At 39.2% G+C, this 12,521-nt stretch overlaps 1 protein-coding gene across 1 annotated transcript; it reads left to right on the forward strand.

Moving 5' to 3' along the window:
- Nucleotides 1-12,309, forward strand: LOC141622243 (endoglucanase 25-like). Its single transcript, XM_074438290.1, has 6 exons — nucleotides 1-603; nucleotides 8,149-8,459; nucleotides 8,918-9,379; nucleotides 9,907-10,042; nucleotides 10,129-10,301; nucleotides 11,588-12,309. The coding sequence occupies exons 1-6, from the start codon at nucleotides 222-224 to the stop codon at nucleotides 11,987-11,989; spliced, it is 1,866 nt and encodes a 621-aa protein (XP_074294391.1). The 5' UTR covers nucleotides 1-221; the 3' UTR covers nucleotides 11,990-12,309.
- Nucleotides 12,310-12,521: the final 212 nt, after the last annotated feature.

The following is a 12,521-nucleotide window of genomic DNA, read 5'->3' on the forward strand; positions in this document are numbered from 1 at the left end:
AGAAAGAACACAAAGAATCCAATCCAACCCACATGTTGGTGGCATGATTGTCAAAAATACTCTTAAAAAAATCCCATTAAATAAACAACTACACCTTCCTTCTCCTTCTCCTCATCCTCACTACCGACACTCCCCTTCTCCACTCCTTAAAACAACTTTCCCGCTACATCTCCTTCACATTTCCAACCACCACCCCCAAAACAATTAAATAATAAAATAAAATGTACGGCCGAGATCCATGGGGTGGAGCAATGGAAATCAACGGCGGAGATTCCGCAACAGACGACGACCGTAGTCGTAACCTCCACGAATACGACAGAGCAGCGCTGACGTCATCTCGCCAGCTAGACGAAACACAGCAGAGCTGGCTGCTGGGCCCCAGTGAACAGAAGAAGAAGACGAAGTACGTGGATCTAGGGTGTTTGGTTGTTAGTCGGAAGATATTTGTATGGACAGTTGGATCGATTTTGGGCGTTGGTTTGATTATAGGGTTTATTGCTCTTATTGTTAAGCTTGCGCCTAAACATCATCCTAAAGCGCCGCCGCCGGATAATTATACGATTGCGTTGAGGAAAGCGCTTATGTTCTTCAATGCTCAGAAATGTAAGGTTTTGTTTGATTTGATTTTGTGTGAATTTTGGTGGATTTGATGAGTTTTTTTATTTTTGTTAGGTTTGATCTGATAATTGGAGTTTGAATTGCGAATTTATCTATGAATTTGTTGAATTATAGTTGTAGTTGTAGTGATCGACTGATCGGAGTTGATTTGATGAGTTTAGTTAGGTTTGATCTGGTAATTGGAGTTTGATTGCGGTTTGAATTGCGAAAGGATTGGTGAATTTAATAATTTGTAGTTGTTGTAGACTTGTAGTGCTTGGAGTTGAGCTGATGAATTAGATGAGTTTGTTGATTTTAGTTAGATTTGGAAGTGGTGGTAAAGTTTGATCTGGTGATTGTTGTTGTTTGAGTGTTTGGAGTGATTTGATTGCGATTTTATTTACGTAAGAATTAATGAATTTGAGATTAGGTGAGTTTTAGCTGTAGGATGCTTGGAGTGATTTAATTGTGATTTTATTTGCGAAAGAATTGATGAATTTGATTGATCTGGTGGATCTTAGTTGCTAGGGAACTTGGAGTGTTCAATTGTGAATTTATTTGCGAAGAATTGATGAATTTGATTGATCTGGTGGATTTTAGTTGCTAGGAGCCTAGGATGCTTAGAGTGATTCAATTTTGATTTTATTCGCGGAAGAATAGATGAATTTGATTGATCTGGAGCTACTAGTGAAGTTTGATCTGGTGAATTGTTCTTGTTAGAGGGATTCAAATTGTGATTTGATTAGCAAACAAATTGACGAAGCTGATTGATCTGGAGCTACTTTGATTTTGTGAACTTTGTGTTGGACGTGATGGCTGTAAAGCCAAGTTGGATTGTTCAACTATTCATTAGTTGTCCCACATTGGTAGAATAGTGTGGTTTTCTTGTGTTTATATTAGCTAGTGTACTCCACTAGTTAATTGTGTGGGTCATGGGAGGCTTTTGTAGAAGCTTTGCGAGGTGCTTAATTCGGCTCTTTGCACAGCTGTGCGCGTGCCGAGCCCGAGCCCGGCCCGGCCGGATCCGTGATCGGGATTTGGGATTTGGCAATCGCTGCGGCGGGCTTTGCCTATCTTTTTGGGCGGACCCGTTTGGTTTTGATTTGAAGAGTACAAGAGCTTAGTCTATATGCGATGGGGTTCTTTGTGGGAGTGGTAATGATGCACTTATGCTTCGGTGGAAGTGTTAATCTGCTGGCTCCCCTCCACTTCGTGTTAATCTTTGTTGGCTCCTCTCCACTTTGCTCTTGTGGACTGCTTGGCTCTATTTCTGCTATAAATAGAGCATTACTCTTCGACTTAAACACACAACAAACACTCTCCCTTCTCTCTATTCTCATCTCATCTTCTCTTCTTTCGTCTATAATTTTCGGGTAAAGAAATACATTCGATTGTTCCAAGTCTCACGGTTCGAGTGGGCGGCGAGTTGGAGGCGTAGTGTTATCCTTGGGGAACTACGGCACTAGCCGATCGCCACCACGGTCGCATTGGGAATATAGTTTTCAAGGCGGTGGCTTCCATACCACGTCACTACTATTCGGGTTATCTCTATACTTTTCATTCATTATTCTGCAATTTTCGACTAACAATTTGAAAACTATATTATTTGTTGTTGTAACAATGTCGATTATGTCTAAAAATGCTCCTGATTTGTCTAAAGTCGAACCCTTAGCGGTCATAATTATAACGTTGGGCTCAAAAATTACTAATGTTTTTTGAAAGTATGAAATTGATTACGTTCTATTTTCGACCACTTTGCACACTGTAAACGAAATTACGATGATGTCTGTCGCTTACACCTCGCTATTTACGTAGTAAAGTCAAATGCGAGAGGCTATTGCAAAACATGATAAGGATAATAAAATGTTAGGTTTCACCTCCTTAATCTTATGCATAATACCCTATTTGACTTGTTTATGGTTTACAAATCTGCTAAAACCATGTGGGAATTACTAGAGAAAAAATATGGGGCTGATGATGCTGGTAAAAAGAAGTATGTCGTTGGGAAATGGTGGGGTTCAGGATGGTAGATGACAAACCTATAATGGAACAAGTACATGTTTATGAGAATTTATGTCGACGTAGTGAATGAAGGGATGAAGCTAGATGAGATTTTTCTAGCTAATGTGTTATTGGAAAAATTCCCCCTTCCCGGTCCGACTATAGAAACCATCTTAAGCATAAGAAAAAAGACTTGTCTCTCCAAGAACTTGTAGGACACATGAGGACCGAAGAGGCAAATCGCCTTAAGGACAAACCTATTAGTCAATCTGTTAAATCTTCTAATGTTGATGCTAATTTGGTTGAGTCTGGTGGTCCGTCCTATTTCGAGAAGTTCAAGGGTAAGGGTAAGGCTAAATTGGGTCGGGGGTAAGAACCAGGGTCGGCCAAGAAGAATGGTCCGGGAAAGCACTCCAAACCGGTTCCTAAGATTGAAAACTGCTAAAGGTCCTTTTGTCCGCTATGTTTGCGGAAAACACGGGCACAAAGCCTACCAATGCTCTCGAAAAGAAAACTACCGAAGCCAATGTCAGAATCGATGACATCATTCTTCTTTGTGGTTGTGGAAGCTAATATGGTGGGTAATCTTCTTTGAATGGGTCTTGAATCGGCGCTTCCGACACCTCTGTCTTCAATAAGGGGTTATTTCTTGAGTTCGAGGAAGTAGGCGATGGGGGTTGCGTTTTTATGGGTAACTCTTCATCCGCACCGATCAATGGCAAAGGCAAGATCTTTCTCAAACTCACCTCAGGGAAAACACTTGCTTTAAATAATGTTTTGTATGTTCCCTCGTTACGTCGAAACCTTGTCCTGGAGCCTTATTAAACAAAGTGGGTTGAAGCTTGTGTTTGAGGCCGACAAGGTGGTAATGTCGCGTAATGGGGAATTTGTGGGCAAGGGTTATCTTCTTTGGGGTCTTTTTGTGTTGAACTCGATTCGGTTTTTAATAATATTGCATCTACTTCGCTTATATCGTGAGTCTATTGATATTTGGCATGGTAGATTAGGTCATGTGAATGTTGACTATATTAAAAAACTTAGAACTATGAGTTTAATTCCAAGTTTGACAAGTCAAGAATTCTCTAAATGTGTTAGCGGTGTTGAAGCTAAATTCACAAAGAAACCTAGTAAACCTGTCACAACTAGGAATACGAGTCTTCTTGAGTTAATTCACTCCGACCTGGCTGACTTCAAAAATATTGCAAGTAGAGGTGGAAAGAATTATTATGTCACCTTTATAGACGATTGTTCAAGGTACACCGTGTCTATCTCGCTTAAGACTAAAGATGAAGCGGAACAATCGTTTATAAACTTTAAAAATGAAGTCGAAAATCAACTCGACGGGAAAATTAAAAGGGTAAGGTCTGATAGAGGTGGTGAGTATAAATCTAGTTATCTAGCCGACTTTTGTGCCGCTAACGGTTTAATACATGAGACTAGTCCACCTTACTTACCTCAGTCTAACGGTGTAGTGAACGTAAAAATAGAACCTTAAAAGAGATGATGAATGCTATGCTTTTAAGTTCTGGCCTATCTGACGACATGTGGGGGAAGCAATACTTTACGCTTGTCACATTCTTAACCGTGTACCTCATAAGAAAATTGACAAGACACCCTATGAGATGTGGAAGGGCTATCCTCCTAACCTAAGTTACCTTAGAGTCTGGGGGTGTTTGGCTAAAGTGGGCTTACCTGACTTCAGGAGACCTACCGTTGGATCAAAGACCTATGATTGTGTTTTTATAGGTTATGCTCAAAATAGTTCTGCTTATAGATTCATGTCTTTAAGTGATCGTTCTATATCCGAAGCTAGAGATCTTTGTGTTTTTTGAGCATGTTTTTCCATTACAAAAGAATGTTGATTCATCTCCTAGTTTACCTGTTACATCTATTGATATCTCTTCACTTGCTAGTAGTAGCACTTCTACCGATCATGATCTTTGAACCTAGAAGGAGTAAGAGACCTAGATGTCCAAAGAACTTTGGAGCTGATTTTGTTTCAACTTTCTTTGTCGAACATGGATACACTTGTTTGTGCTAGTGATGAATTTGTTTGACCTTTTTAATAGAAGATGACCCAAAAACGTATAGTGAGGCAATGAAATCCATTGATGCTAATTTTTGGAAAGATGCTATTAAAAATGAACTTGACTCTATTATGTCAAATCAAACTTGGAAGTTGACTGACTTACCTAAAGGTAGTAAACCCATTACAAGTAAATGGATCTTTAAAAGAAAATGAGACTGTGACGGTACAATAGAGAGGTTCAAAGCTAGACTTGTAGTTAGAGGCTTTACACAAAAGAAGGGTATTGATTATTTTGATACTTACTCTCCTGTGACCAAAATCTCGACTATTAGGACTCTTGTCGCCTTAGTCGCTATTCATAACCTTATTATACATCGGATGGATGTTAAAAGCGCTTTTTGAATGGTGAACTAAGGGAAGAGATCTACATGTCTCAACCTGAAGGGTTTGTGATTGAGGGTCAAGAGAGTAAAGTGTGTAAACTGAACAAGTCTCTTTATGGACTGAAACAAGCACCTAAACAGTGGTATGAGAAATTTAACAACACTTTAATAAGTAATGGATATGAGGTTAACCATTCTGATTCATGTGTTTATTCAAAGGTAATAGAATCTGATTGTGTGCTCATATGCCTTTATGTTGATGACATGTTAATACTTGGTACTAATTTAGAGGTAATTATTAGAACCAAAGATTTTTTGTCATCACATTTTGAGATGAAGGACTTAGGAGAAGCTGATGTTATCCTAGGAGTTAAGGTCATCAGAAACTCTAATGGAATCTATCTAAGTCAATCTCATTATGTTGAAAAAGTGTTGAAAAAGTTTAATCGCTTTGATGATGTGCTGCAGAACACCCTATGATTCTAGTGTAGCATTGTGTAAAAACTTGGGCAAGAGTGTTTCCCAAGAAGAGTATGCTAAAATCCTAGGTAGTGTGATGTTTTTAATGAAGCGTACTCGACCGGATATTGCTTATGCGAGTTAGTAGATCGAGTCGTTATACACATAACCCTAGCAATGAACACTGGAATGCTCTTCGTCGTTTACTAAAATACCTGAAGGGAACATTTGACTTATGTTTGCATTATAGTAATTTTCTTTGTGTTAGAGGGATCTTTGTGATGCTCGGGTTGCGGTAACGATGAGATCTGTTCTACTAGTGGTTATGTCTTTACCATGGGTGGAGGTGCTATATCATGGAAGTCTTCTAAACAGACTTGTATTGCACGCTCTACCATGGAATATGAGTTCATAGCTCTTGAGTTGGCGGGCAAGAGGTGAATGGTTGAAAAACCTTTTAGCGATATACCAAGTATGGGGCGGACGGCTAACACCGGTCTCCCGCCTTTGTGACTCATGTGACAATTGGTGTTGCAAAGAACAATGTCTATAATTCGAAAAAGAGACATATTCGAATAAGACACGCTGCAGTTAAACAACTCCAAAACAATGGAGTGATTGCTTTGGACTATGTGAAGTCTGAAAACAATCTTGCTGATCCCTTTACTAAAGGGCTGGCTAGGAGACTAGTCGTTGATACGTCGAGAGGAATGGGGCTTAAGTCCTTAGGTCAAGAGTGAGACTTGACTAGGTCTAAAGCTTCTATTCATATGACGTTGTATGATTCATAAGCCTTAATGGTGGTGCTTTTGAGACGCACTTGATGAATCATACACTAGGTTGGACTTAGATCCTTAATGACTCATGTGAGAAGTGCTATTGAGAAGCACTTGAGTCACCTACGTAGGTGTAACAATCATTAGACTATGAGAAGTCTTCTGAACACATCTATCAGTACCGAGGTAAACGCATAACTCTAAAAGAACGCGTTGCACTTTCGCGGAACGATCATAATCTGAAGGTATGATATGTGTTGTGGGGGGTATCGACCGAAGCTCAGCTAGGAATTCAAATCGCAAGATATTCTCTCGCTGTAAGTAAGTTGTTTCCTCATTTCACTAAAGTGTCAATTCAAATCGAAAGATATTGATACCTAAGTATCCAATCCTTCCTTTACCCAGGAATTTCTCCTCCTTGCTTTTCTTTGCCATCTGTGGGGGATTGTTGGACGTGATGGCTGTAAAGCCAAGTTGGATTGTTCAACTATTCATTAGTTGTCCCACATTGGTAGAATAGTGTGGTTTTCTTGTGTTTATATTAGCTAGTGTACTCCACTAGTTAATTGTGTGGGTCATGGGAGGCTTTTGTAGAAGCTTTGCGAGGTGCTTAATTCAGCTCGCACACGCGCGCGCGCGCGAGCCCGAGCCCGAGCCCGGCCCGGCCCGGATCCGGATCCGTGATCCGGGATTTGGGATTTGGCAATCGCCTGCGGCGGGCTTTGCCTATCTTTTTGGGCCAGACCCGTTTGGTTTTGGACTGAAGAGTACAAGAGCTTAGTCTATATGCAGTGGGGTTGCTGTGGAGCTGGTAATGATGCACTTATGCTTCAGTGGAAGTGTTAATGCTGCTGGCTCCCCTCCACTTCTGTGTTAATGCTGTTGGCTCCTCTCCACTGCTGCTCTTGTGGACCTGCTGCTGGCTCTATTTCTGCTATAAATAGAGCATTACTCTTCAGCTTAAACACACAACAAACACTCTCCCTTCTCTCTATTCTCATCTCATCTTCTCTTCTTTCTGTCTATAATTTCTGGGTAAAGAAATACATTCTGATTGTTCCAAGTCTCACGGTTCGAGTGGGCTAAACCGAGTTGAGAGGCGTAGTGTTATCCTTGGGGAACTACCGGCACTAGCTGATCGCCACCACGGTCGTACCGGAATATAGTTTTCAAGGCAGTGGCTTCCATACCACGTCACTACTATTCGGGTTATCTCTATACTTTCTCATTGTTACTGCAATTTTCGACTAACACTTTGATCTGGTGAATTGTTGTTGTTAGTGTGTTTGGAGTGATTCAATAGCGAAATTGATGAATATGATGGCTTGTAGTTGTAGTGGTCGGAGTTAAAGTTGATAAAATTTTGACGTAGTTTGTTGATTAATACTTGAATTAGAAATTAGTTTTCTAAAATATTACTGTAATTTAATTTAATTTAATCGTAGTCTATTTTAAACTGATGAATTTAATGACTGGTAGTTGTAGTGATTTGAGTTTATTTTAATGAAACTTATCGAGTTTGTTGATTTTATTAAGATTTGATCTATAGCTCACTCTTGATTTTCATTTAGAAAGTAATTTTTAAAATAATAATTTTTAAAATATTCATCTTTTCTTCTTACTAACAATTAAGGATATCCGTAATTCAGGTTTGAAATTGATCCCTTTTAGCAATTGACATTTGCAAGGAGTTGCTAATCATCATTCTAATGGTTATAATTAGTAAATTCCATTGAATCGGGAAAGCTTAGTACACTAGTTGCCTTTTTGCTATATTCATCTGAAATTTGACAAAAAGTATTAATTTGATGGGAAAATTGTCTAAACAAGTTGATTATGTAATTACGTTAATATGTTGGTGGAAATTCTGTTGCTGACGAGGTTGAATTTCTTTTTTAAACAGCGGGTAAATTACCGAAACATAACAATGTTTCATGGAGGGGTAATTCATGTATGAATGACGGCAAATCTGATACTGGTACTATTTTCAAGGATCTGAAGGGCGGATTCTATGATGCTGGGGATGCGATCAAGTTCAATTTTCCTGCCTCTTTTGCTATGACCATGTTGAGTTGGAGTGTGATCGAGTACAGTGCCAAGTATGAGGCAGCTGGAGAGCTCAATCATGTTAAGGAAACTATTAAGTGGGGAACGGATTTCTTTCTCAAGACCTTTAATTCGTCTGCGGATACTATTGATAAGCTTGTAGCACAGGTGCCACCTTGTCATTAATCGCCTTCCTTTTTTCTTTTGGTATCATGATTGTTATTCTTGAACTGAATTGTAGTTTCTCCGTCTGCTCTCTTTATGTAGGATGAGCGGATATATTATTAAAATATTGCTTTCTCTATCCCTTTTTCATTGTCCTCATTTGAGTTTGTAGGTCAAATAATTTGAACTTTAACCAACATTTTTTCATAGTATACACTGTTCAACTCTTAAAAAGTTAAAATATGAAAACCAAATAAAATCAAAAGAACGGTCAAATGGGATAAAGGTGGTAATGTTTGGCCCACAGAGAACAGTCTAGGTGTCATGTTAGGCACACAACACTTAGGTAAATGGTGTGTCGAAGTAATATGGGTCTCGGCTATAGCAACATGATAGATTTCGATTTTGTAGGTGTCTTCTGGTTATAGAATTAATTTTTTTTTGTCAACCTGTTGTCACAGGTTGGGGTTGGTGATACGTCCCATGGGAGCACAACTCCTAACGATCATTACTGTTGGATGCGCCCCGAAGATATTGACTACACACGCCCTGTAACAGAATGTAGCAGTTGCTCAGACCTTGCTGCTGAAATGGCTGCTGCCTTGGCCGCGGCCTCTATCGTTTTCAAGGAGGACAAGCCGTATTCTCTGAAACTTGTGCATGGAGCTAAGACACTATTTGATTTCGGAAGAAGGCAAAGGGGTAGATACAGTGAACGTGGTTCAGATGCTGAAATTTTTTATAATTCTACTATGTACTGGGATGAATTCGTTTGGGGTGGGGCTTGGTTGTATTATGCTACGGGAAACAATACATACCTTTCGCTTGCAACTCATCCAACAATGGCTAAGCATGCTGGTGCATTCTGGGGAGGTCCAGATTATGGTGTGCTAAGCTGGGATAACAAGCTTGCTGGCGCTCAAGTAAGTTTTAATTGCTAGTTACTTCCTTCTATTGCAAGATATTTATAATCGCTTCTTCCTATATCTGGTTTTATTAATTTAGTCTGACTTTCTGAAATCCTTTGGGCGTTGGATGCATATTGTTGATATTTTCTCTTCATTACAACAACTGCCCTCCTCACTGTTAACATATAGCGTTCCCTGTAATGATGCATATGATGGTAAAGACATTGAGGAGTGATACTCATAATATGGGTTTGTATTTGTACCCGTTGGCACAATTGCCCTTGTGGCTATCCCTTAACTGAAAAAGAAAAGCATCATCTGTGGCACGGAGTGTAATTTTTTTATAGATCATAACATAATTCATCCTTGTTACCCGTGGGCATGCTTTCATTGCTCTATAGATATGCTATAGCCAATTTCAGTGTGTGGAAATAAACTTGAATTTTAAGATGTTACGGGAGTAATATTTTGGTTTAGCACTTTCTGGTTCTATAAGCTCTGAGATACACATTGTGTAATGAGTATCATTGTCTCTATTTCAGGTGCTTATGAGTCGTCTGAGATTGTTCTTGAGTCCGGGTTATCCCTACGAAGAAATGCTTCAAGCCTACCACAACCAAACTGGAATTATTATGTGTTCCTACTTGCCGTATTTCAATAGCTTTAACAGAACAAAAGGTTAGTTTTTTCCTCGCTTCAATAGTTGGCCTATTTGTTATTTTGTTCATACAGTCAGTTCATCTATTTTCCTCGAACATTTACAGGGGGTTTGATCCAGCTGAATCATGGGCGACCACAACCTCTTCAGTATGTAGTAAATGCCGCTTTCCTGGCTACCCTGTTCAGTGATTATCTTGATACTTCTGATACGCCGGGCTGGAGATGTGGTCCCAATTTCTATACAAGTGATGTCTTGCGTGAATTTGCTCGGACTCAGGTACTTTAATTTTACTTTTGCTGCAATCATACTCCTTCCATTCATTCGAGTTCACTAAATTTGCTTTTAGACCAAGAGATTTAAATGTATGTGAGAAAAATGGGGCCCACATTTCATGGGAACATTACATGGGAGCTGTGCGTGTTACTCCATATTCATTACCGTTATATCTGTCAAATGGCTTCGTTAAATCGATGACATGGATGTATATGTTGTTTATATTATAATTAAACTATAAACTATGATTAACCAACTCTAATTTCACCTAATCTCCTTCTACACTTCCTTCAACCTAACCTCTTAACCTCCATTACCCAAGGTTTCAATAATCCAATTCACCACTACAATAGACCTTATTTCCTATAAATCAACCACACTACTCATTCGTTCCATTTTCAACCTACAATCTACATTTTAGTAACCAAACTCCAACTCAATCTAGCACCAACCTCCGCTAAATCGTTCGCTTTTAAACCTAAAAAGCACCACAAAAACTTTAATTCGCAACCCAATCAACCATTAATACAAGTTAAAGATAGAGAGGGAAAAATTTGAGAAAAACTAAATAGGGTTTGGTGGAGATGGAAAATTATGGTGTTGAAAAGATTGATGTGATAGAGTTGTCATAGGTAGGAGAAGGATATGGCACTATTACCATGGCGGCTGTTTATAGAGGTAAGGGTTGGGGGTGGGATATTGTTGGTTGGAGATGGAGTGCCATAAGCATATGTCAACAATAATTTTAAGTTTAATTGGTAAGTTAATCATGTGCTTAAATTAAAAGAAAAACTATAAAATCCATGTCATCGCCAACTCATCGTCACGTAAGCTAAAACGATGCCAAATATGCAACCATGTCAGCAATTAACGGCACAAGTTGACAGATATAAGGGTTAGGGTTACGTCTAGTTTTATTAGTAAAAAGTTAGGGGTACTACGGAACTTTTAAAAAGTGAAGGGGCACCATGTAGAAAACGGAAAAACAGAGGGATACTATGTAGAAAAAACCCATTGATTTATTTATCCCAATCATCATGAGAGTGAACCATATTAATGGGTAGTTAATTGCTTATTTGAAGATTTTTGGGTTTTTGGTGGGTAAATGTGTGTATGAATTTGTCTCCCATCATATTGGAACGAGACTCTCTCACAGAGACTAATTGGTTGATTCAAAATTTTATATGTACCAAAAAAAAGAAAATATAGGGAATCCAAATGTGGGAGTATCAGTTTGTCTATTCCAGTGTCGGTTTTCCTAATACATTTATCCTTGACCATCCTGGCAGATCGATTACATTCTCGGCAAGAATCCTAAGAAGATGAGTTATTTGGTTGGCTTTGGTAATCACTATCCAAAGCAGGTGCACCACAGAGGAGCATCTATTCCAAAGAACAAGATCAAGTACAACTGCAAGGGAGGGTGGAAATGGAGGGACAGTAAGAAGTCAAACCCTAACAACATAATTGGAGCCATGGTTGCAGGTCCAGACAATCACGACGGCTTCCATGACGTGCGTATGAACTACAATTACACGGAGCCTACCATTGCTGGAAATGCAGGTTTAGTAGCTTCTCTTGTTGCACTTTCTGGTGATAAAAGTCTCGGAATTGATAAGAATACTATGTTCTCCTCCGTGCCTCCTATGTTCCCAAACCCTCCACCTCCTCCCGCTCCTTGGAAACCTTGATCGGCATGGAATGTTGAAACCTTGATCTTCAGATCATGAAGATACTCAAAAGGAGAAAAGCAATGGTAATGCCGGACTAGAAATGCCCATATTGTTGTAGAAAGTACACGGCTTCACTGCTCCAAGTTAATTGTGACGGAGTGACCTAGGTTTTTTGGGAAGTTCTTTTTTTGATGTTGTAACTTGTAATACTTCAGTGTATATGTACGATATATTCGTTATGTATTCTTTGTAAACAAAAATACTGAACAACTTTAAAGCGATCAACTGATAAAAATTATGGCTGCTCACTGAAAGAAACAAAGTTACTCTTGCTCTTCTGCTGTTGACTTGCTTTTTCCAGATTGAAATTGGTGGGTTTATCTTTCGATTCATTTGAAATGAAGATCAATCGGATTCGTTGGCATGGGTTGACATAGAATTAACCACTGAACTTAAGCTTCCTTGGCCAATTTGCGAGGGTGCGATTTATTTACTACAAGCACCTCGATTTAACCACTAAACTTAAACTTCCTTGGTGAAGACCATTTTG

Source organism: Silene latifolia, chromosome X (assembly GCF_048544455.1).
Source record: "Silene latifolia isolate original U9 population chromosome X, ASM4854445v1, whole genome shotgun sequence".
Classification (NCBI taxonomy): domain Eukaryota; kingdom Viridiplantae; phylum Streptophyta; class Magnoliopsida; order Caryophyllales; family Caryophyllaceae; genus Silene; species Silene latifolia.